This window comes from Pelmatolapia mariae, linkage group LG3_W (genome assembly GCF_036321145.2).
Source record: "Pelmatolapia mariae isolate MD_Pm_ZW linkage group LG3_W, Pm_UMD_F_2, whole genome shotgun sequence".
Taxonomy (NCBI): domain Eukaryota; kingdom Metazoa; phylum Chordata; class Actinopteri; order Cichliformes; family Cichlidae; genus Pelmatolapia; species Pelmatolapia mariae.
In genome coordinates, this window is record NC_086229.1 from 6,480,030 (window position 1) to 6,506,667 (window position 26,638).

The window sequence follows — 26,638 nt, forward strand, 5'->3', positions numbered from 1 at the left end:
AGAGGTCTTGGGGTCAACAAACCTGAATCAAATGATTGGTTCATTACAAGGCCTCAGGAGAACTTCAAAATATGTTGAGGAGGTAATTTAGCTATTTAAATAAGCTGTGTTGGATCAAGGACACATCTAAAACCTGCAGGACACCGGCCCTTGAGGCCTGGAGTTCGACACCTGTGCATTAAAGTGACTTCTTTACTTGAATGAGTGAGAAAGAAAAAACTGTCTGTGACATGTAAATAAACTTAGAGGGCATCAAGATGTACAGGGGCTTCAAGCTGAGAGCAGGAACAGAAAGAAACATATATGGGTAAAATCAGTCTGAAGTCAAAAAATCACTCCTACATGATGATGTTTAAATAAAGATCCCTGTCAGTCTGACAGTCTAATCTGAGTTTCTTTATGGGATCATTTCTGAGGCAAGGTTATTATCGTTAACGAAAACTAACGAAATAACGAAAACTAGAAGTGAAAAAACATTTTCGTTAACGGAAATAAAAATAAAAACAAAAAAAGGAAAACTAACTAAAACTGTAATGAGTGTTCACAAAACTAACTAAAATTAACTGAATTTATAGCAAAAATATGTTGAGTTTTCGTTGATGTGTGCGTGTCATACAATAGTCAAGGGTAAAAAAGAAGTTTAGTTTCCAGGTTTTTTCCTGTGTTTCATTATGCCAGCAGGTGGCAGTACGTTAGTCGAGTGTCTGTGTCGCTGCTCCGTCCACGCGCAGTATCATGTCAGGAAAAGTCGGGAGAAAGCGCCAGCTTCCAATTTGGGATTATTTTGAATATGACTGTGTTTTGGATAAAGCAAGTGTCTTGTAGTGGAACGAGACAAATTATGAGGGACATTTCTAAAGGGAAAAAAATCCCACAAACCTTAAAGTGTACGTGGAAAGCTCACACAAGAAGGCTAACCTAGCTTACCTGGAGAAGGTAAGGGAGCACACTCAACCCTCATCCCCAGAAACAGAAGCTAACACCAGGCAAGGCAGCGTGATGCATCCCGAGACAACAGGACTGGGATATCTACATAACTGTGTGAGTCAATTGCCTTCAAAAGATTTATCAATTCACTTGAACCAAAATTACGAACACCCGGTGCTGCAAGAGTTGATAGTCTCATTGCGGCCAAGATATACATTTTATAGTTGCCTGGTATCAACAGTTGTTCATCTGCCCTAATTTATTTATTTATTTATGTAAAGAACCCATAGGTGGGAATGTGAGTTGTCTGTCTCTGCGTGTTAACCCTGCGACAGACAGGCGACCTGTCCAGGGTGCAGGGTATGGTAGCTGGAATATCAACGTACCCAAGGATAAGCAGAAGAGAATGACTGATATGATGAAATATATAAAGCGCCTTGAGGCGACTTTTGTTGTGATTTGGCGCTATATAAATAAAATTGAATTGAATTGAATTGAAATGAAACTGGGATTTTGTTACACTTTATTGCAAACACAACTAAAACTATAACTGAAACTAATCAAAACTAAACTGAAACTAATCAAAACTAAACTGAAACTAAGGATTTTCAAAAAAAAAAAAAAAACTAATCTAAACTAGCAAACAATTGGTAAAAACTAATTAAAACTGATATAAAATTGAAAATCTGAAGTCAAAACGAAATAAAAATAAAAACTAATGAAAATTGCAAAACTACCCTGATCTGAGGTCAAAGAAGGATTTGTGAAGTGAAGCTATGTCTGCTGTTTGTGATCAAATGGCAGATTTAATGAATTCTAAGAGCAAGTGTTTACACTAAACGGAAAGAAAGGAAGAAATGGTGAAAGCAGGCCAAAGGTAAACTTCACTTTTCACAGTAAAGTCTGTTATTCAGGAGTTGATGGGTGTTGTTAAATGAACTTGACTCCTGCTTGTCCTCCCCCTCCCACCTGTCCTGCTTCAGGTGGAGCCCCGCCTCGTGAGTGGATCTTGTTGTTGGTGTGTGTGTTTGAAGAAACTGTAAGTTTGCTTTGTTTCCCTCTTTAACAGTTTATGTTTAGGAGAATAATTTGTGCTTTGAAGCAAATATTTGCTTTGACAGTTTGATGGATTTATTTGGTTTTTCTTAACACTAAACTGAATATTTTTAGGCTGATGACACTGCATTCAGCAAAGTAGTAATTTTTAGTAACAGGTATGGTTGGCTTTTCACATTAATCCTGAACTAAGAGATAATTGGTGTGAAGCTTTTAACTCTCCTGATCCTCGTTGAATCATTGATTAGCTGAAATGTTAGAAAATGTTGTTGAACTGTGTTGGACTGACTGAATATTAGTGGACTGAAGCCTGCAGTCACAGTGAATCAGTGTGTGTCAGTGAATGCATCGTGTGAGCTTCACGGCTCCATCTAGTGGACTGATAGTAGAGCAGCTGATGGCAGCTTCCTCTGCCTCACACTGCTGTCTGACTGCATTCAGCTGACACTGAGATGAAGCAGGAAAGAAGCAGCTGATATTTGGACAGCACACATGATGGAAAGGAGGATTTCAGTTGATGTGCACATGAATGATTTGTGTTTCCTCTGCAGGTGAAGGTAGAGTGAGTGTAAGTGTGTGTGAGCTGAATTGAGCAGCATGGATCAGTGTGAGGACAGAGAGGAGGGAGTCCCTCCCTCTAAAAGCACTCTGTGTGGGGAACATGAGAGCCAGACCAAAGCTCAGAGGTGAGATGACCATCTCTAACTGTCCATGACTCTTCTCCATGTCACAGCTCAGCACTCACATCACTGCTCCATCATTATTCACAGGAACCCACCTGGACCTCCACCCAGCTCTGTGTCCTTACAGAGTGACTGGTCTAAAGATTGGCCCATTGGTTTTAAAGTCCAGAAGGCATCTAGTAAAGAGAGGTAAGCTTTTTAGTGGATATCTAACAAATGGGTATTTGATGAAATGAACTGGTCATGCTCAGCCGGCAGACCAATTTCTCTTTGGGATGATGATGGTTTCTTAAGTATTTAACAGCTTACGTTGCTTTCAGTGAACTACACATTTTCTTCTCTGACAGGATCTATGGGAGACCTGTTGGACCTCCACCCAGCTATGTGTCCTTACACAGTGACGCGACTAAACCTGCTGATATTAACTTTAAATCAGACATGTGTCGTCCTGCAGAGAGGTACTGTGTGTGTAAATGTTGTTGTGTGTTTGTGAATAAATCCTCCATCATGTTTAATGTCAGCTCTGTTTCACACACATTTCTATGTTCATATGTGCAGCGGTGTGTGTTTCCACAAACACAGCAGATACTCAGAGAGATTATTTTACCTGAAAGTAAAATACTATGATAATATGTGATAAAATACTATGATAATAATATGAAAGTAAAACCTGTCTAGAGCTGCCCACATTAGTTTTAAAGTCCAGCCAGTGTCTGCTGCAGAGAGGTGAGCTGTTAGTAACATGAGCTCTTTGTTTCAACTGCTTAATGTTGTTGGATATAAACTGCAGTGCAAATACGTCATTCCCTCAATCCTATTTAAACTGTCTCTTAAAAACAAGCTTTTGGTTTCTAAACAATTGAAAATCCAATTGTGTGTTGTAGGGAATTAGAGGAGGTAACACTAGCTTTGCTGCACAGATTTTACTTTTACTCATAAAACTCAGAGCATCAAAAGAGAGCAAAAGTTTCAGAAGAAATTTTAAGTGTGCCTATGCTGCTGCCAACTGGAACAGCTATTCTCCGCCATGAACTATTGTAAAAACAAACACTGCGCCCCACAGATGACAGCTTACAGTTTTGCGTAAGGATGAAGTGACTTCGTACAGCCCCAATTTGCAGACACTGTGCACAGAGGTTCAGGAGCAGAAGTCCCATTGTACAACAGCAGACCCGACGATGTTTGCATGAACACGCTTTGTAGCATTTCTTTACTGACCACTTTTCACACATGGTTTCTGTACACACACAGCAGGCTGTAGCTTTTCCACTGACAGCCCGACACACACCAACTCACCAGCAGAGACAGCACAGACTTTAAGCCGGCGTGGGTGATTGCAATTTTGCTCAGGTGCATCTGCCTCCCCTGCAGCAGCACTGCAGACCACACACATTAATCATGTAAAATAAATATTTACCCAGATACTTTGCAAATATTTATTTTTCATTTTTTTAGCATCATGGTGCTTGTTTCCAAATATTTTTAAAATTCACCTCAAGGCTCCACTACAGGCTGTGAAATTCCAAAGGTGATATAAGCATGATGGCTCTTTACAGTTTTTGTTTGCTATGTCTTTGTGTTTGAGCTGTTGAACAGTCTAAGAGGACACAGAGAGACCCTGAGTAATGTCTAAGCAGCTAAAGCCTGGATCATACTGGGTAGTGTTAATGAGACCTCCATCAGGAAAACACTTATTGACCCAGGTTCTTTTATTCTTCCGACCAGACAGAGAAGACACAGACTCAGAGTGGTCAGAGTATTTATAATCATTTTATTCAATACCTACCGTTCTGCAGATCTAAAGCATTACAGGCCGGATGTGTATAATATAGTCTGCTCCCTCCTCCCCTACAAAACCATCACTTTATCTATTTTAATTATACATGTCTGCCACTTAGAGGCAAAAACAAATGCATCTGAGCTCCTCATGTCTACTTTTTATGACCCAAAGGTCATTTCCTGTTGTCCTCTTTTAGCATCACAAACATAGGCGAAGGTCTCTGCAACTCTGCACAAAGCTTCCTGTTTTGCAGAGTTTTCAGTCTTGCTAAACGATCTAATGACCTATGACACAGATTATAACTCAGAGGTGAAACTGAAGAAGTCACTTGGATGAGTGACGAAACGTTTCTCCCACAAAACGCCAGATCAGCAGAATCAACTTTTGGAGATTTACTTTCTTGGATGATTGAGAATGCATCAAGACGAAGACTTTGTTGTTGTTGCACTCCTAGTACAGAAGTTGATGTATGAGAGTACGGCAGATGTGTGATCTTCCAAGTCTGATCCTCCTGCAATTACACTCCAATTTGTGTTGTCAAAACAGTCCTGTAGGGGCGTGGTGGCTTCCACACTCGTACAGGTATACTTACCTGTGCTTCTGTAGTTTTGGAGCATTGATCTGCTTGTAGGATTAGCTGATGGTTCATAACAGTTTTACCTTCCAATGAGTGATTTTTATTTCAGTTTAATGAAGTCTCAAAGTTTCTTCTGATTTTCTGCTAGATCATCCCTTACATTAAGGGATGATCTAGCATTTGGGTGCCTACAAATGCGCTAATAAATACAATCCATTATTAAGACTGAAAGGGAGTCAAATTACAATAGAATGTTTGCTGCAGCAAACATTTTAATTTCTTATTGGTGACAAGGTACATGTATAGAAAGTTTTTCTGATATGGGTGATATTATGCTTGAACTAATTCTCCATGGTTCCTCCACAGAGTGGAAAATGAGAGCTCAGAGGTTCCCAGTGGTCGGTCTGCCCAGCAGCATCAAACACACCTGGACTCCATATTTATGGTCTGTACATTTACAACAACTACTGTTACATCTATTCTGTTCACAGTCATCTCCATGCTGCTCTTTGTAGACCAGTGGATTGTTAGTGCGTCTAACATGGATTCATAAAGTATTCTGTTCCAGCTGCTGGAGGACAACATCATCACTTTTGTGAAGAACGAGCTGAAAAAGATCCAGAAGGTTCTGAGTCCAGATTACCCAGAATGCTTAGAGAGTCAGAGGAGCAGCAGCAGAGAGGCATTTGTGAAGATCACTCAGGACTTCCTGAGGAAAATGAAGCAGGAAGAGCTGGCTGACCGACTGGAGAGCAGTAAGAGGGTTTCTATAAAGATTTAAGATGCTGATAATAAATTTTATATTTATTAATGTATACAGAGATTAACCAACATTTAATGAATAAATGTATATATATATATTGATAAAAGTTTTATGTGCCCTTTTAAAACAGAATCTTGTATTTTATTTTTTGTTTCTTTTTTATTTAGAACATTGTCTTGCTTTTTTTCAACATAAACTCAAGTCTAAGTTGCAGAAGAAGTTTCAGTGTGTGTTTGAAGGGATCCCTAAAGCAGGAAACCCAACCCTTCTGAATCAGATCTACACAGAGCTCTACATCACAGAGGGAGGGACTGCAGAGGTCAATGATGAACATGAGGTCAGACAGATTGAAACAGCATCCAGGAAACCAGACAGACCAGAAACAGCAATCAGACAAGAAGACATCTTTAAAGCCTCACCTGGAAGAGATGAACCAATCAGAACAGTGCTGACAAAGGGAGTGGCTGGCATTGGGAAAACAGTCTTAACACAGAAATACACCCTGGACTGGGCTGAAGACAAAGCCAACCAGGACATCCAGTTCATATTTCCATTCTCTTTCAAAGAGCTCAATGTGGTGAAAGAGGAAAAGTTCAGCTTGGTGGAACTTGTTCATCACTTCTTTACTGAAACCAAAGAAGCAGGAATCTGCAGCTTTGAAGACTTCCAGGTTGTGTTCATCTTTGATGGTCTGGATGAGTGTCGACTTCCTCTGGACTTCCACAAAACTACAATCCTAACTGACCCTAGAAAGTCCACCTCAGTGGATGTGCTGCTGATAAACCTCATCAGGGGGAAACTGCTTCCCTCTGCTCGCCTCTGGATATCCACACGACCTGCAGCAGCCAATCAAATCCCTTCTGACTGTGTTGGCATGGTGACAGAGGTCAGAGGGTTCACTGACCCACAGAAGGAGGAGTACTTCAGGAAGAGATTCAGAGATGAGGAGCAGGCCAGCAGGATCATCTCCCACATCAAGACATCACGAAGCCTCCACATCATGTGCCACATCCCAGTCTTCTGCTGGATCACTGCTACAGTTCTGGAGGATGTGCTGGAAACCAGAGAGGGAGGACAGCTGCCCAAGACCCTGACTGAGATGTACATCCACTTCCTGGTGGTTCAGGCCAAAGTGAAGAAGGTCAAGTATGATGGAGGAGCTGAGACAGATCCACACTGGAGTCCAGAGAGCAGGAAGATGATTGAGTCTCTGGGAAAACTGGCTTTTGATCAGCTGCAGAAAGGAAACCTGATCTTCTACGAATCAGACCTGACAGAGTGTGGCATTGATATCAGAGCAGCTTCAGTGTACTCGGGAGTGTTCACACAGATCTTTAAAGAAGAGAGAGGACTGTACCAGGAGAATTTGTTCTGCTTCATCCATCTGAGTGTTCAGGAGTTTCTGGCTGCTCTTCATGTCCATCTGACCTTCATCAACTCTCGACTCAATCTGCTGGAAGAACAACACAGATCCTCGAAGTGGCCTAAATTGATTAACAAATCTAAACCACAATCTCTATACCAGAATGCTGTGGCAAAGGCCCTGCAGGGTCCAAACGGACACCTGGACTTGTTCCTCCGCTTCCTCCTGGGTCTTTCACTGCAGACCAATCAAACTCTCCTACGAGGCCTCCTAACACAGACAGGAAGTAGTTCCCTGAGACATCGGGAAACAGTCCAGTACATCAAAAAGAAAATCAGTGAAAATCTGTCTTCAGAGAAAAGCATCAATCTGTTCCACTGTCTGAATGAACTGAATGATCGTTCTCTAGTGGAGGAGATCCAACAGTCCCTGAGATCAGGAAGTCTCTCCACAAATAAACTCTCTCCTGCTCAGTGGTCAGCTCTGGTCTTCATCTTACTGTCATCAGAAGAAGATCTGGATGTGTTTGACCTGAAGAAATACTCTGCTTCAGAGGAGGCTCTTCTGAGGCTGCTGCCAGTGGTCAAAGCCTCCAACAAAGCTCTGTGAGTACATTTGTACTCATGTCTTTACTTTAACATCCAACTGTGTCAGTAATTTATTTCACCAGTCGGTGAGGCTCCTGCCAGTGGTCAAAGCCACCAACAAAGTGCTGTAAGCTCTGTCATTCTACCTAGAGCTTGCTACATTTGGGTTCTGTTAGTATATGCACACAAACACTTTGTTTTTTGCAACCACTGAAGGAAGCACCATATACCAATAATTGGCCAATGAGTTGAAGCTGTGCTGAGCAACCTCACCTTGCATTGTCCCTAAAATGAAATCCTGTATAAAAAATGTTTTTATCTCTTTTCCTATTATTGTATTGTATTTTTTTTGTATTTTGTTTTGTCCAGACTGAGTGGCTGCAATCTTTCAAAAAGAAGCTGTGAAGCTTTGTCCTCAGTCCTCTGCTCACAGCCCTCTGGTCTGAGAGAGCTGGACCTGAGTAACAACATACTTCAAGATTCAGCAGTGAAGCTTCTGTCTGTTGGAGTGGCAAGTCAACATTGCAAACTTGAAACTCTTCGGTAAGATTAAGTGACATTTAAATTTTTTGTAAGTTAGAAAACTAATCACAAAATACAAATTTTCTTCCTTGCATTTGTTTTTTTTTTAAATTCTTTCTTTTTAGTAAAACTATCCCATTTCTATCTTGGTTGGGATCCTCACTTTCCTATGTTAAATAATCAACTGAGATCCAAGCCAGCAAATTACAACGAAGATCAAAACAGAAAATTAAATAAGTATTCACTAAAAACTTTTCACAGCAACATGAATCAATTTTAACACAAGGATTTTTTCTCTTTATGTTAATAACTTTTCAGATTAAGTCACTGTTTCCTCTTAGAGAGAAGCTGTGAAGTTCTGTCCTCAGTTCTTAGCTCCCCATCCTCTAGTCTGAGAAAGCTGGACCTGAGTAACAACAACCTACAGGATTCAGGAGTCAAGCTTCTGTCTGTTGGATTGGCAATTCCACACTGTAAACTAGAAACTCTCAGGTAAGATCAAAACATTTTTTTATTATTAATTTGCTTTCATTTAGGAAAATAATCACAAAGAAACTGAGCATTATTATCTGTTTTTATTTTTACTAAAACATTCCTAAAACATTTCAAACTTTGCTGAAATCTTAACTTGCTAGTGTTAAATAATCAAGTGAGAACATAAGAAGAAGAAAAATATACCAAAATCTACAAACTCCTCATAAACAATTCCTTGTGATGCCATGAGTACACTTATGTTGTTTGTTTCTGTGTTCATGATTTTCCAGACTAAGTGGCTGTAAACTCTCAGACAGAAGCTGTGAAACTCTGTCCTCAGTTCTCAGCTCCCAGTCCTGTAGTCTTAGAGAGCTAGACCTGAGTAACAACTGTCTGAATGATTCAGGACCGAAGATGCTGAAGAGTCTAAACTCTACAATTATCAGGTCAGATCAAGTGATGCACTAATGAATAATGAGACATTGCACATATGAAACTTTGTGAATGTCAGCATTTTCATCCATTATAATTTTTTACCAAAATAAATTTGTTGGAAACAAATTGTGTACACTACAGAGTATCATGTTTTGTTTCTGTTTTTTGTATTATTGCCATCCACCAATAGTAATAATAATAATAATAATAATAATAATCAGCTGGTACATACAATATATAGACTAAAGCATTAGGCCATACATTTTAATTACTGTCTCACTGGGCTTTGGGCGTTGCGTCTTAGTCCCAGACAAGAAAATTCTTAGTGGACTGTCCAAATTCAGTGTCTGACTTCTTAAATCCTCTTCAAACTGAATGGGAAGAAATTCCCACAGAAACATTCCAAAAATTTGTAGAAAGCCTTCCTGGAAGACTGCAACCTATTAGAACAGCAAAGGGACAGTTCATCGTGGTGTATTCCACACTTGATGGTGACATGTCTGATTGTTTTCCATTCCATTGACTTCATGCATATTATTAGTGCACTGTTAGCACTCCAGTATCATTTGTGGTTCTTAGGGCCACATGTTTGAACATCTGGCAGAGCATTCTCACCCTGCACAAAACAATGTCTTTGTATGCAACATCTGTGTCTAATTTTCATTTTTTTTTCATTTCATTTCATTTATTTATTTATTTCACACTTGGTACAACAGTTTCCACAGTTCCACCAACCACACTTTCTATTGGTAAAGCACTGCAACCATGTGTGAAAAGGAGCAGGAAGAAGATAATATTCTTATTAAACCCTGCCCCCTATCTACAATCCAACTTATATTGCAAGTGAGCAACAAAAATCAAGGAACAAACTAACATTTATCTCCGGTCCTAACGCAAACCAAACAACAAATTTACAATCAGAATATACCACTCCACATAGTCACAAGGAGAAAAGATAAGTAAATAAAATAAAATGTTACATGTCTAAAGTGTTTTATACATGTAACACTTTTTTTAAACAATGTAAATATATACAATTCTTTAAATTATAATGAAGAGAGTTCCACAGTATACCCCTAACCGTTGGACACATTAATCTCTGTGTAATCCTAGCTAGCTGATGCTTAAAATAAAATTTCCTTCTGCTGTCTTCTCCCCCCGAACACATTAAAAATAATCTTTGTAACTTAAAAGGCAAAGTATTATTTTTAGCCCTAAACATAATTAATAGTGTCCGTATTTTCACTAAATCTCCTAATTTTAATAATTTCGATTTTATAAATAATTTATTTGTATGTTATGAATCATTCGTATCACTTTCTTCTGTAATATGTTTAGAGGTTTTATAGTATTTACATATGTATTCCCCCAAACTTCCACACAGTAACCAAAGCATGAGAAAAACAATGAAAAATATAAAATGCGCATTGTTTTGTAGTCTAATAAATCTCTTACAATTCCCAAAATATAAATATTTTTAACCATCTTCTTTCTAATATACTCAATATGTGATTTCCACGTCAAATTTTCATCTACTATTACACCCAAAAAGCGAAATTCAGTAACTCTTTCAATCAATTCTCCGTTAATGGACATAATGACTTCTTCCTCCTTTACACAATTACCAAATATCATGAATTTCATTTTTGTCAGATTCAAAGATAATTTATTTACATCAAACTTCAACCAAATCTTTCAAATTTTCTCCTGAGCAATAGAAATTTGTAATCTGCAAATAAAATAAAATGTAACCTTTTTGATACATCACAGATATCATTAATATATAAATTATAAAGTTTAGGTCCCAAAATAGAACCTTGAGGAACGCCACATACAATCTTCAATCTTTTAGAGGTATTGCCGAGATAATGTACATATTGCGACCTATTTTCTAAATAACTCCTTAACCAATTCAATGCCACTCCTCTCACACCATAATTATACAATTTAGAAATCAAAATAGAATGTTGTAACATGTCAAAAGCTTTTTTTAAATCAACAAATACCCTAACTGTGTATTTATTATTATGGGTTGCAGATGAAATTTTAGCTAGGAATAAAATTAACCGCTCTACTTTCTCCTTTCCAGACTTCCTCATTTTCTGGGTCGTCATTTTTTTCTAATTAAATTTGTTAAAGTAGGTCCAACATTTACAAAAAATGAATTGAATTCGATTGCTACTTCAGTCTTGTCACCAACAACTTGATTATTCTTAATGAAATAAATAGGCAGATCTGAGGGTGTGTTCTTGTTACCCAATACTCCAAAATATTCCAAATGCCCTTAATATTATTCTTGTTTTCCTGAAAAAGTTTATTATAATAGTCTTTCTTGGCTTTCCTCAATATTAATACCAACTTATTTTTATAAACTTTATATTTCATTTCCACATTCTTAGTTCTCTGTGTTATATAATCCCTATATAAATTATTTTTCTTTTTACATGCATTTGTAAGACCCTTAGTTATCCAAGGTTTCAAATGCTTATTCTTTTTCTTATACTTAAATGATACAAATGGACAACGTTTATCATACAAGGCCAAGTAAGTATTTGAAAAAAGCTCCATATGCAACATTGGCCTCATTAACACAAACCTCCTTCCAGTCAACTTTCATGAGATCTTGTCTAAACTTTTTAATTGCCTCGTTATTTCTTAACCTTCTATGACTCACGAAACCAACTTCTTCCTTTCTTTTCATATTTAAATCAAAAGTAAAAAAAGACTTGCAAATGATTACTTATATCGTTTATGATGAGACCACTCATATGCAGATATATTATTACTATGCAGGGGAAGTTTTTTATTCAAAAAGAATTACACAACCTGGCATTCCAGCGACTGTAGCTCCTCCGTGTGGGGCTCGTCTTCACCTCTTTTTGCACCGGTCCCAGACTCGGTGACTCTTGCATAACTCCTGTGTTTAGTTTCCAGACCCGTAATAATCACTTCCTCAAGTCGAGCCTGCTGTTCATCCACCTTCCTTTCCAAAAACTGGATTGTCTTGTCTTACTCCATAATCACGTTTTTTACTTCTTTGATTTGGTCCATTATCAACAGTAGTATTCCTTGTTGCTTATTTACTTTTACAATTTCAGACATCAGCGAGTTAAGTGAATAATTATTCTCTTTCATATCTTCTTCGAATTTCTTCATCTTTGCCATTTTGTCTCTTGTAAAAGTCTTTCTTTATTTATTTGCCCAAACAAGGTCTATATTTATACTTACTTACTTACTTACTTACTTACTTACTAGAACAGCTGCAGTGGCAGACCTGTTATTTATTAAGTGGACCCAGACGCTTGAGGCACGTAAAGGGTTTAACAGAAAACAAGCCATTTATTGAGGCTGGAAAAACATGCCAAAACAGGAGCAAAAGAGAACAGAGATTAAACTAAAATAAACCTAAACATGGGGAAAACTAAACTAAGAACACGGGAGCACTGGGAGACAAGCCAACAACCTCACACAAGAAAGAGGGAGAGAGCGAGAGGGGACACGGGATTCCACATGAAAGTAAAACACAATAGTGACATGCCATGAAAGACTCAGATCGAAAATGGGGAATGACACAGGGATAAGAAAACATGGGCATATATAATGCTATAACCAATCAATCAAACTTTAGACAAAATGTCCAAAATTCTTTGAGAGAGACATTTCAGGGATTCTGAGTCATTCGGCGCTCGAGATGGGTTAATTGAGCTTCAAATTTTAATGATAATGTGTTGATGGGTTCACACGTTAGCAGTGGCAGCCCTACTTTAAATACTACCTGGCTAAAAAAAAACATGTATAAGGTAATTTGTGTTTTTTACAAGAGACTGGGCAAACAGGGGAAGAAGTACATTTAGTAAACAGCACTGGGGACGTACTGGCTTCTTTAGCCATGTATCATCACATTATACAGCTGGTGTAGCATTTCTGTTAAAAAAGACACAATTAGAAGATGGTAATTTCAGTAAAGAAATCAAGCTTCTGTTTAAGATCAGTAATATAGAAATGTGATCTGAAGAAATGGGAATGATTTCAACTAAAAAATAAGGATGTTGCAATAACATCAAGGAACCATATTTCTAAACTGAAAAATTAGAAACACAAATGACTAGAAAGCATGTCTAAAATAAAAAAGTAACCAAGAGAATATAAACTTATTTTATGAAATACAAATGGATTCTTAACTAAATCAAAGCCTGTACTAAAATGAAGTTCAACACAGCCAGGTTTTCTTTGGGTGAGCTGGCTCAGCAATACATGAAGCCCCAATCAGAGATGATGGATATCACAATGATGGCTCTCTATCTCAAGCTCTGAGAGTACACAAATGAAAAAGGGGCATTTCACTGAAGGGCGGCTGGCCTCTCACTTAGAGATTGGGTGAAGAGTTCGGTCTTTAAAGTAATGAGCCAGTTGAGGTGAATCAGGCATCTGTCAAGGGTGCCTCCTGGGCGACACCATGAGGTGTCGAACAGACGCAGGACACACTGAAGAGTTTAGATCTCTCTGCAGCCTGGGAACGCTTTGGTGTTCAAGCTAGAGGAGGTTGGCTGGGGAGCGAAAGGTCTGGTCTTCTCAGCTTAGGCTGCTGCCACAGCGACACAGCCCCAGATAAGCAGGAGAAAATGGATATATGGATAATGCTACATTTAGCTCATGAAATAAAGATTTTAATTCGAGTTAATTTTTTCAGAGCATGCTCATTGGTACTCTTTAATCATCAGCAGCTTTTATTCACAGATCAAAGATGAGGAAAGAGAGAAGAATATGTTTAGCACACCTGTTTAGTTTTCTACAGCTAAGTGCATTAGGAGATGAGGTGTTATTTTTATTAGCCAACTTTCATGATGTGTGTTGATTCTGGAAGTTAAGTCAAGGACAGTTCCACAATTACCTTGATGCATGCTCAATCGTTCAGATAAGGAATTCCTAAAATAGTTGATTCTGTTCATGTCGAAACTATTTAGGGATGGGTTTAATTTCTCAGCAAACACACTAATCCTTATGTTAGTGTAAAGAATCATTGGACTTTCTTCTGAAAAAAAGTGAAAACGCTACATTTAATTGGACAGAATCAACTTTTTGGAAGTTCCACAATTGCTTGGGGACTTTTTTGGCATCAGTTTCCTTTTAGAGGCGACAAAGGAAGATGCAGCATGGTTCACCCACAGTCACATACAGTTTCAATCAAAAGTTTAAGACCACTTGAAAAACGGCAAAAAAACTGCTGGGTTTTTCAACAGTACAATGCTGCAGTACACAATCCCAATATCACTATTTTGCACCATCCTGCGTGTTCCCCTGATCTAAATCCAATTGAGAACATGTTGCATGTTGAACCTTGCTCTACTTGAAACTTGCTAAGGTCGAACCATGCAAAATATGATTTGATGCTATTTTTCAAGTGGTCTTAAACTTTTGCTATATCCCAAATAGCAAAATTGGTATGGCCCAGATCTGGCCCACACAATGTGCTTACACATGGCCCACATACCGCAATGAATGACGGCCCTTTGGTGGCTGATATCTGGTTTGCCAAAGGTGGCCCATACATGGGCCAGCACAAGGCCAGTTGCAGACACACTGGTGGTCCTGTGCTGGCCAATGTGTGGATTATCTCTGGCAAACCAGATATGGGCCACCAAAAGGCCGCCATTCGTTGCGGTATGTGGGCCATGTGTAAGCTGTGTGCAGCCATGGGTCAGTTGCAGTTTGAGCTCTGGCCCCAGATGTCAGCCTAATGTGTACCTTAATTAAGCCATGTAATAAAACATGTGCATAATAGTGCAAAAGTAACATAACAAAAGTCTGTTCAGACAGTGAATGGACTGCTTCTTATGTAGCGTGTTTCAACTCTCCCAGAGTTGAAACACATCAGAGATGCTACTGTTGTTCATTTTATTATTTTTAACATTGCATAATAACCAGCAGAAGTTATAATGTAATATTTATTAGAAGATGAACAGGTTTCAGTATGTTTATGAGAGCCATGTAATGTCCATGTGTGCATGCTGACTGTGCTGGTCTGACCCCCCTCCTCCTTTCAGGGTGGAGCCTGCTGGAGTCCGATGGTTGAGACCAGGTCTGAGGAAGTGTAAGTGTGTTTTTAATGTGATTCAAGAAAACAAAGCAGCACAAATTCAACCATCTTCATCATGTCAGGAGTCATCATCAAAGTGTCAATCAATGAACAGATGATGGATCAATAACTGCAGCTGAATTGTGTTTGTTCTCTCCATCAGATTCCTGTCAACTCACAATCGACACAAGCACAGTGCACACAAACCTCCAACTGTCTGACAACAACAGGAAGGTGACACGTGTGGAGGAGGTTCAGTCATATCCTGATCATCCAGACAGATTCGATATTTGTCCTCAGCTGCTATGCAGAAATGGCCTGACTGGTCGCTGTTACTGGGAGGTCGAGTGGAGAGGTTGGGTTGATATGTCAGTGAGTTACAAAAGAATCAGAAGGAAAGGAGGAAGAAAAGACTGTTTATTTGGACGGAGTGAACAATCCTGGAGTCTTTACTGCTCTGATGACAGTCCTAGCCATGTCTGGTACAATAACATAAAAACATCTATCATCTCCTCATCATCCTCCTCCTCCTCCTCCTCTGTCTCTAACAGAGCAGCAGTGTATGTGGACTGTCCTGCTGGCACTCTGTCCTTCTACAGAGTCTCCTCTGACACTCTGATCCACCTCCACACCTTCAACACCACATTCACTGAAACTCTTTATCCTGGGTTTACAGTCTGGTCTCCTGGTTCCTCAGTATTTCTGTGCTGAGTTGAGTGTAAAGAGTGTCTCCTGTTAGAGAAACACTCTGACTGTTGAACAGATAGTTCAGCCTGTACATGTCTGTCTCTTTCACTCACAAACACGTTTTCAGATTCATGGATTCAATCAGTTGATGTTTGAAACTGTTCTGAATGATTCCTTGTAAACTTCTTCCTCTTCAGTCCTTTAAAGATGGAAGCTCCCATTATTCCAGGATCCAAATGTTGTTTTTCTGTCTTTTTCCACTCAAAGCTTCACAGTGAATCTCAGTATGTTGTGTTTCTCTGAAGCTCAGTTCACAACCAGCTACTCTGCATTTTAAACAAGTTTGAGCTAATTAAAATGTATATAAATGTTTGATTTCTCTTTCTTAATTGTATTTTTCCACCATGGCTGATTAAGTGGACATCCAATAGTACTCAGTGTATCAAATATTAAAGACATTCAGCATCTCTCATGTTTCTGTCATTCTATAAAAATAGCTGCTTTTAAAACTGACCCAATCAAAGAAACTTCCATATTGAGCAGATCAACACGTACAGCTCTGAAGTCACTAACATCTCCTTGAGCTCTTCATTGACGGTGATTTGTGGCCCTCTGCTGGTGAGAAGGTGAGCTGCATGATATCAGTTTAATGAGCACAGATGACATGAAGTGTTCTTAAATCTGCTTTTTCTAATTGTTCAGGGTCCTGCTCCAGGAAACGGCTTCAACAAACTCTAGGTTTCAAAATAAGACCTCAGTCTGAGTTTTTAAAAAAGCTCTTATTTTGGAGGGAGCAGACATTTAATATTCATGTTATCAGTCCATCAATGGGTGTTATTAGCATTTATCAGCCCATATCTGTGGCTTAGATTGGCCCTCCTCCACCTGCTAGCAGGCTCAGTAGGTCGTTATCACTATTCGGTGAGCTGGATCACTGTGTCGCTGTTGGAGGCGCGTCGATGAATTCAGATCCAAATAATCAGTAATAACAAAAATAATCCCAAGGTCCTCTTCTCCACCATAGATCACTTATTTAACCCTGATTTTAACAGCTCCCAAAGAACCCCCACAGACTCACTCTGTGAGCAGTTTGCAGACCACTTCAGGGGAAAAATCAGCGCCATCAGATGTGATATTTTATCTTCTCGTGTTATGATTTTAAACACATCTGAGGGCTCGATTGTACCTGAGGAGACACTGGACAGCTTTGTCCTGGTTAATGCTGAGAACCTTAGGAAAGTTTTCTCCACAGTGAGACCCACCACATGTCTTTTAGATCCAATCCCCTCTTCACTTTTTAAAACACTTTATGGATTTTTTGAAGCTGAGCTTTTATACACGATGAATTGCTCTCTTCAGTCAGGTGTCTTCCCTGCTGCCTTTAAAACGGCGGTGGTGAGGCCCCTTCTGAAGAAGAGCAATTTGGATTGCAATAATTTTAATAACTACAGACCTGTATCCAACTTACCATTTTTAAGTAAAATTTTAGAAAAACTTGTTTTTATTCAGATTAATGATTTTCTGAATGATAGACAGATCTTAGAAATATTTCAGTCTGGATTTCGGGTGAACCACAGCACAGAGACCGCTCTCCTAAAGGTTTTAAATGATCTTAGATGTAACTGGGACTCCCAAAAGCTCTCAGTCCTGGTGCTACTGGATCTAAGCGCAGCCTTTGATACAGTAGACCACACTATACTTTTAAACAGACTGAAACACATGGTGGGCCTCTCTGGTGCTGTACACAACTGGTTCACTTCCTATCTCTCAGACGGAACTTTTATGGTGTGTATGGATACATGCTCCTCTGAGATCCATAAAATGACATGTGGTGTGCCTCAAGGGTCGGTTTTAGGCCCTGTACTTTTTAATTTGTAAATGCTCCCTCTTGGCGGCGTCATCAGGAGGCATGGAGTGAACTTCCACAGTTACGCTGATGATACTCAGCTGTACATCTCCGTGTCTCCTGATGACACCAGACCAATGGATGCCCTTTTTAACCGTATTCTAGATATAAAATCTTGGATGGCAGAAAACTTTTTATAGCTTAACCAGGACAAAACTGAAGTTTTAATCATCGGTCCTGAGGCTCAGAGAGAGAAACTCTTGTCTAAATTACAGGCATTTTCACTATGCCCTTCACTACAAGTGAAAAACCTGGGTGTTATTCTTGACTCTGAGCTTGGTTTTATCCCACATATTAAACATGTAACCAAAATTGGATTTTATCATCTAAAAAATATAGCCAGAGTCCGCCCTATTCTCTCTAGGGCCAACACGGAGATGCTGATGCATGCTTTTATTACCAGTCGCATTGATTATTGTAATGCCCTGCTCTCTGGTCTCCCCAAAAAGAATATTTCACCTTTGCAACTTTTGCAAAACTCTGCAGCTCGTGTGCTGACAAAGACCAGAGGGCAGGCCCACATTACACCAGTTTTACAATCACTGCATTGGCTCCCCGTGTGTTTCAGGATCGATTTTAAAGTTATTTTATTGGTTTTTAAATGTCTTAATGGTCTTGGGCCTTCTTACCTTTCAGATCTGCTTTTACCATACGAACCCTCGCGGACCCTGAGGTCCTCTGGTACTGGCCTTTTGATTGTCCCTAAAGTCAGGACACATACTCACGGAGAGGCAGCTTTTCAGTGGTATGGTCCGCGACTGTGGAACAGCCTGCCGGAGGAGCTCAGGGCCGCAGAGAACGTTCATGTTTTTAAAAACAGGCTCAAGACCCACCTTTTTAATTTAGCTTTTAACTAACGTTTATTTACTTTATGCTTATTTATTCTATCCTGTTATTCTATTTATATTATTCATTTAGGCTTTACCTAATATTTATTGATTGTATTCTTTTTCATTTTTTATCTTCTTACTCTGTTTATACTTATATTTATATTGTATCCCACTCTTATTTATTTTATCTTTTTATCCTGTTTATATTCTTATTAGGTCATATCTCCAGTGTTTCCTTGGAGGGGGCTCTCTGCACCGTGGCTGTGATCGACCCTGGCTGCTGGGGCCCTGTGGGTCCTCTGAGCCTGGCTGGGGGGCTTCTTTGCCTCCCTCCTGCTGTGTGCCCAGCCTGGAGGCTGCGGTCTGTGACCGGCTACCGGTGCAGACAGCTCCCTGTGATAGTGTTTCCTCACTTGGCTAATGCGTACCCAGCTGTTACGGCCCTAGCTGGGCCTCCTGAAACTGCCCTTGTGTGGGCGTGGTGTTTTTCTCCGCCTCCTCCTCTCTTGCTCCACCCTTCTGTCTCTCTCTCGCTTCTTCTCTCTCCCCAGGACACAGCTGCTGCTCATTGGCCTCATTTACCACCTGGGCCCAGTCAGCAATCACCTCTCTGAGGTTATATAAGCTGGGGATGGACTGAGTGTGGCTTTCTCTGGTGTCTCTGCTCTGTGTTCTTGGTGTGTGGTTATCCTGCCTGAAGTGTGGAGTTGTGGAAGCAGTATAGCTGCTTTACGTGAGTAGTGTGGGCTTGTGGGCCTCAGCAGCAGTAAAGCTAGCTGCTGCTGGTGACAGGGTGAGCTTGTGGGCCCCTGGAAGTGCCTCCTCGTGGGGTGGAGTTTTTGTTTGATTGAGTGTTCTTTGTTGTTGTAACCTTTGTTTTCCTTTTTCCAAGGGTTATTGGTAAAACGGCGTTGCCGGCTCTTTATGATAAGGTTTATTTATAATAAAGACTATTTTATTTACTAATAACACCTGTCTGTTCTCCTTTCATTCTGTTCTGGACTCATTTGTTACTGGTCCCCTCACTCGCATGCCTAGACCCCTTCGGGGGGAACGTAACAAAGTGGGGGCTCGTCCGGGATATGAATGGAAGGAACAGTAGTTGAGTTTTAGTGAGTTGTTTGCCGGTGGCCTGTTTAGTTGCATGGTGTCTGCTGCGCTCTCTCTCCAGTTAGCACAGGGGAGTGTCTAGCTAAGCGTAAGCTCCTCCTTCAGGCACTCATTTTTTATTTTGCTTTTTTTATTTTCGGAGTAATCCCGGGTGGGGATTAGTTCCCTGTCGGGGGTAGGCTTGTCGGTGCTTTGTGCACTTGATGCTTTGCCTTTAAAGTTGCCTCGAGCCTGGTACACTCCAGAAGCTAACTAGGCTAAGTTTTTAGTAGGTAGGTCTGGGGAGAGGGTCAGTGGTATTTTTATTTATTGGTTTACCTGTGGCCACACATATTTCCCACCTGTTTTTCAATTGTGTATTGGAGGTGGTGCTTCTTTGTGTTATTGTTAGCCTCAGGTAGTTTTTGTTTTGGATTTAATGGCTAAATTTGATATTGCTATGTTTAAGGAAAACCCTTCGCTTGTCCAGGTGGACGCCTGTAGGAAGAGGGATTTGCATGAGGTGGCATCATTTTATGGCATTTGTGTCTCCACAGCTCTGCGTAAAGCTGAGCTGAAGGCTGCCCTTGTGTCTGGATTGGTGGAGAAAGGGATAGTGGCCCTGCCAGTGTCTGCCAGTCTACGTGAGCATGGGGTAACGTCTCAGCCTGTTCTGCAGGTGCCAGAGCAAGCTGTAGCTCCATCAGTGTCTGCGCCTGTTGTTCAGGGGCTGCCTGAGGACAAACTGATGACACTGCCTCACTTCCAACCTCTCTCCATTGAGTCATCAGTAGGTTCGAAGCAGGATGCTAGGCTACGTGTACGCCTGGCTCGTCTCCAGTTGGAAAGGGAGGATCGTGAGAGGGAGTTCCAGCTAAAGAAGGAGATGGCGCTTAAGAGCTTGCCAGAGCCAGAGAGGTTGAGTTGAAAAAGGTGGAAGCGGAGACAGCTGTCAAGTTGCGACAGTTAGAACTCCAGTTGGAACTCCAGCAGGTTTCCCTTCCTGCGACTGCCGTTCAGCAGGCAGAAGCACCATTTGATGTGGGGAAAAACATTCGTCTGGTTCCAGTGTTCCGCGACACTGAGGTTGATCATTATTTTGAGTGCTTTGAGCGTATAGCCACAGCCTTGCACTGGCCACGGGATTCGTGGGGCCTTTTGTTACAATGTAAGCTGGTAGGTAAGGCTCAGGAAGTTTGTTCCTCATTGTCAGCTCAGGACAGTCTGAATTATGAAAAGCTGAAAAGTGCTATCCTGCTAGCTTATGAGCTAGTCCCAGAAGCTTATAGGCAGCGTTTCCGGGGATTGAAAAGGGGACAGGGTCAAACCTACCGAGATTTTGCAAGGAAGAAAAGTATGCTTTTTTGATCGGTGGTGTGTGTCCAGCAAAGCTACTGACCTGGCGTCGATGCGTCAATTAATGCTGGTGGAGGAATTTAAAAACTGCGTCTCAGAGCGCATTGCAGTACACCTTAGTGAACAGAAGGTGTCCTCATTACAGCAGGCTGCAACACTGGCTGATGAGTTTGCCCTCATCCATAAAACCAGTGTTATTAAGCACGACCGATGCGATGCTTCAGTGAAGGTTAGCAACGTGCCAGCTGTGCAGTACCCAAAGAGCGAGGTACCCGTGTCCCGTCCCAAGGTGAAAAGAAAGTGTTTCTTCTGTTTCGGGTCTGGCCATTTGATAGCAAATTGTGAGGCCTACAAACAGAAACAGTCTGTCTCGAGGGCTAGGAGTGTGCCAGCTAACAAAGCCGACACAGGCGTGGTTTCAAGAGCCAAAACAAAGCTCTGTTTCCTTTGCCACAAACCTGGCCACCTGATTGCTCACTGTTTGAAAGCCTCCTTAAAGCAAAAGCGACCTGTTTCCAAAAGGGTTAACTGTGGTTCACAAACGGAAAGAGTTGCCAGTCCTAGGCAACAAGTGGAGCATAATTGCTCAGTGGTGTCATTTGGTGAATGTCAGAGGTCAACTAATTATGAGATGCCACCTGTTGACCGTCTTTCCGATCCAGATGACCTGCAGTGTGACACATTGTGTACGACACAAACATTCAAACCTGCACCTCTGGCTAACCAGCATGCCTTCCGCCATGACCTAGCAAAGAAGCTCCTGAAAAGTGTTTCAGTAAGGCCTTCTAGCTATCCGCTGGGTTCTCCTTATGTAATGCCTCGAAAAACATCTGGCTGTCACTCGAGACACTATTTTGAGGGAATTGAGCCAACCCTATTCAGTGTTTTGGACCCATCGAAGAGGTCTTGGCAGATTCGTTATTATGGTGCATGGTAGGTGATGTTTAAATTTGGGCAGGACGTTCTGTGACAAACCACTGGTTTGTATTTATGGGAGGGGGTGTTACGGCCCTAGCTGGGCCTCCTGAAACTGCCCTTGTGTGGGCGTGGTGTTTTTCTCCGCCTCCTCCTCTCTTGCTCCACCCTTCTGTCTCTCTCTCGCTTCTTCTCTCTCCCCAGGACACAGCTGCTGCTCATTGGCCTCATTTACCACCTGGGCCCAGTCAGCAATCACCTCTCTGAGGTTATATAAGCTGGGGATGGACTGAGTGTGGCTTTCTCTGGTGTCTCTGCTTTGTGTTCTTGGTGTGTGGTTATCCTGCCTGAAGTGTGGAGTTGTGGAAGCAGTATAGCTGCTTTACGTGAGTAGTGTGGGCTTGTGGGCCTCAGCAGCAGTAAAGCTAGCTGCTGCTGGTGACAGGGTGAGCTTGTGGGCCCCTGGAAGTGCCTCCTCGTGGGGTGGAGTTTTTGTTTGATTGAGTGTTCTTTGTTGTTGTAACCTTTGTTTTCCTTTTTCCAAGGGTTATTGATAAAACGGCGTTGCCGGCTCTTTATGATAAGGTTTATTTATAATAAAGACTATTTTATTTACTAATAACACCTGTCTGTTCTCCTTTCATTCTGTTCTGGACTCATTTGTTACTGGTCCCCTCACTCGCATGCCTAGACCCCTTCGGGGGGAACGTAACACCAGCCCAATTCTACTCTTTAAGTTTGTGTGTGTGTGTGTGTGTGTGTGTGTGTGTGTGTGTGTGTGTGTGTGTGTGTATAGTGTGTGTATCCATGACCGTTTCTGTTAATGAGAGTGTGGGGAATGAGTGGGAGGGTGGGGTGGGGTGGGCTGCTTTTAACCATGTAAAGCACTTTGTGCTACAGTTTGTTTTGTATGAAAAGTGACATCACACACACACACATGGAAACACTGAAACCTGTTTTTGGTGCAGCAGCGGTCCCAGCTGCTCGCCTTTATCTAGACTGGGTCGGCTGCTTATCTCAATATAATCAATGTTTAAAGTTCTCAGTGTTTCTGTGTTGCTTCGTATAGGATCTCCCAGCATCGTCACTGTGCTGTCCAATCATTGTGTGCTAGGTTACCCTTATAGTGCAATGTGTGTTTGCGCAAAGAGAAGCATGTGTGTCAAATATAAATAAGCACAGAACAGAAAAAGCTGCCAGTTTCTTCTATTTAGAGTCAAGTTAGTGTTTTGTGTCTTTGTTTGAGGCCTAATGTCAAGCAGAGGTGTGTGTAACTGCACTGGTCTGTTATATGTGTGAAATGTGTGCTTCAGCATCATCTTCGTCACTGCTGATTCCTTTGTATCATCATGTGTTGAGAAGAGAGAACAGTTATAACGGAGGAGCAAAAGGAAGCCCTGAAATCTGCATCCAACAAGGAAGTGTTGGCTCACCAGTGATTAGAGATGGCACGACACCACTTTTTATGTCCGATACCGATATCATAAATTTGAATATCTGCCGATACCTATATGAATCCGATATAGTGTGTTTTTTAATCAATAAAACTGTTTTTTAATATCTTCATGCTTTTCGTATAAGTGCATACTCAAGTTTAAAAAAAACCCAATGAAGCTATTCTGTTATACCTGTATGCAAAAAATACACTGCACACAAAATATGTCATAGCTCAGCAATACTGATCAATCTAATAAACTTAAACCTGTACCATTCCCCCTATTCTGGTATTTTAAAGAGTACTTAGCAGAAATATTAAGCAACCTAACTAATAGGGTTGCAAACTCCCAGCAAAAAAAAAAAAGGGAACCACCCCCCACCCTCCACCTCATGATGCTTAATTGATGTAATCAACTTTAATTTGATGCAATGTGAAAAACAAAAGCACAGAAATAAATTATTTTTCAAGAATAATTAAATAGATTCAACATCTTTCTTCAACAGAACTGCAGACTGCACAGATGGTACCTTCCCAAAGGAAAAAGTACTATAGCTTACTAGGGTATATTAGACTATAGTCTAATATAATAGTTACTATATACAGTGTGAGGATAAAGGAAAATTGCTTCATTATTACAATATATTTCATAGCTTTGCCATAGCATTAATCACACTGCTTATAGCTTTAAGATGGCCTTGAGACATTTAAACATACTGACACCATATTAATCTTTTACAGGTGCAGTCATAACCATTTTTATATTGTTACATCTTCATACACATATTGCAGTTCTGGGCCTATGAAAGAGTTGAAGCTTTCCCAGATAATTAAAGGTCACAAGCTTCATTCAGCGCTATGTCTGGGTGATCCATCGGTTAGAAAGCTGGGAGCTTAAGAAAGATTGCACACATGCTTACAAAACACATATATATATTACATATAACCTAGAAACAGATTTAAGTAGAGGCCTGAAGGCACTCAGTTAACATACTGCACTGGAGCTTCTGTCTTGACAACAGGTGACGAGTGGAGAGGACCAGCCCCTGGAGACCACAGAGGCCCGAGTTTATTGCCTTCTTTGGAAGAAGATGCCAAAAGAGGAACCTCTATGTTGCAGTTAATTCTTAAAATACATAAATGTTCTGTACATGCAAATTATGTGATTGTAAAGGCAAGACGGGGCGTCATAATACCCTGATGATATAAAAGCAATCTGAAGTATAATTTTGGTGAAGACCCTTGCTGATGTGTGCAGTGACGGTCTTCCCGCGCGTGTACTTCAATAAAGATCGCTTTGACCCAAACCTTCTGGACTGTCTTGGTTTTGTACTCTCCACCAATTTCGAACCCTTAACATTTGGTGCATTGGCCGGTGTTGGTTTAAGGAGAGAGTGGCGTTGTGGACGTCCGAGGGGGTCGCACAGACAGGAGGCAGTGATCGATCTGAGTGGACAAAGGGCAGCCCATCTCAAAAGGTAGGCACTACCTGTTGAAATATTCCGAAGTGTGCCGAATTGAATGATTGAAATTGATGTCTACTCATTAGATTACTGCACTAACATGATGTCACACACACTGAATGTAACAGTGACATCATCACACAATCAGCTGTGATTGTTTCACTGTCATCAAACTAGTCAACAGGAAGTAGAATCAATAGAAACCAATAATTTACTGACAGCATGATGACTGTTTGTGTTGTTATGATCTGATATTTTGTAGTTTATACATGGAAAAAGGAAAAGGATAAGTTAAAGTAGTTGGACTACTGAATAAGAATAGTAAAGTAACGGAAATAGGAAAAGGATAAGTTACAGTAGTTGGACTACTGACATTAGAATATAGGTAATTTGGAAACTGTGTATGGTAATACAGTCAGAATTGAATATAAAGCTGGGCTTGGACATCAGTAAAGTCGGTTTGGTGGTTTTATAGGATGTCTTTAAAAACATAATTAAATTTATGTAGAACGGAACTGTGGGATGTTCTAAGAAGCGCATTTCTCGGAGGTGACGCTCCAAATTTCCTGGGGACGCTTGGGATTTTCCTTTGGAAGGGATAGTCCGATTGGCGATCGTGGAGAACTTGGGAACCTCCAAAATAGCTAGTGGTTGGACCACTTTACCGTTTGGAACGGTACTTGCGCTTTTTTGGGTAGCAAAGGTTGGACCTTGGGCGTTGGACGCTTTTAAATTGACTTAGGAACTTTAGCAATTAGACCAGATACAGGTTGGACCTGATACTGTCATTGATTATCAAAAACTTGGAGTTTGTCCCTTGGAGGGTTAATTTAAAATTTTGTCTAAATTGTGTAGGGTACGCACTTCTAAGGCCTTGTATATATGATTTTTTATAAGACGTCTGTGTGTGATGTTTTTAGTGTAATTTTATGTTTGTATATATTCTCTGCCTGCCACGGGCATCGCACCAAGCTGGTTATTTTTACACTCTGTGTGTCTGTGTCTATGTAAATTAGGTGCCTCTGACTTATTTGGAGTCACATTTCCTGTTTACTAATGAGTGGCTAATGACTGACTGCAGAGCCTGGGTTAAAGACAATGTCCTGGTGTTTTAAGGAAAGAATTGCTTTTATTTCTACTTGGTTGGCATTACGGTTGTTACATATGGTGTTTTAAGGAAATAACTGTCTTTATTTTTAATTTGTTTGTATCACGGTTGTTAAAATGATGGCTACTTTGTGAAGTGTTCTGCTTTCCACGTACCTGAACGACTTAACACTTGCTGAAATTAATAGGACTTGCGTTTTCTTGTTTGTTTGTACTGTTATTGTTTTAATATATAATATCAAGTTTCCACAGACACACATGTCTGATTCAGGGTATTGCTTACTTCAATATACGCCGATAGGTGATCTTTACGTTGTAACCTGTCGATGTCACCTTGTCTCTTCATATATTACTTACGGTTTTAAAGTCACTTCAGTGATAGAAAAATCAGAAGAAAGATTAGTAGATTTTGCATGCAGTAGTGTTGTCATATTTCGGGCTATTCAATTATACTGCAGAGAACATAGAAACTTTAACCCCACTGACGCCGAACGGGACTTTTCTGTCTTTTGTGCAACTGCATTCAGGGACTTTAACATTCTGTTTGAGTGGAGGGGATAACTTCCTGTCTCCTTTTGCTCGCATGTTTGATAACGGTTCTTGTGTG

At 40.6% G+C, this 26,638-nt stretch overlaps 2 protein-coding genes across 2 annotated transcripts in view; one reads left to right on the top strand and one right to left on the bottom strand.

Annotated features, from left to right (window-relative positions):
- The window catches only part of LOC134624179 (NACHT, LRR and PYD domains-containing protein 12-like), a 463,420-nt gene that overhangs the window by 217,800 nt on the left and 218,982 nt on the right, over positions 1-26,638 (bottom strand). The gene's annotated exons all lie outside the window — the stretch shown is intronic.
- LOC134624180 (protein NLRC3-like) lies at positions 2,581-15,954 on the top strand. The gene is given in 8 exon segments (XM_063469166.1): positions 2,581-2,855; positions 5,390-5,468; positions 5,592-5,778; positions 5,954-7,754; positions 8,106-8,279; positions 8,577-8,750; positions 15,212-15,258; positions 15,407-15,954. Coding segments are annotated over 8 exon segments (3,285 nt in total).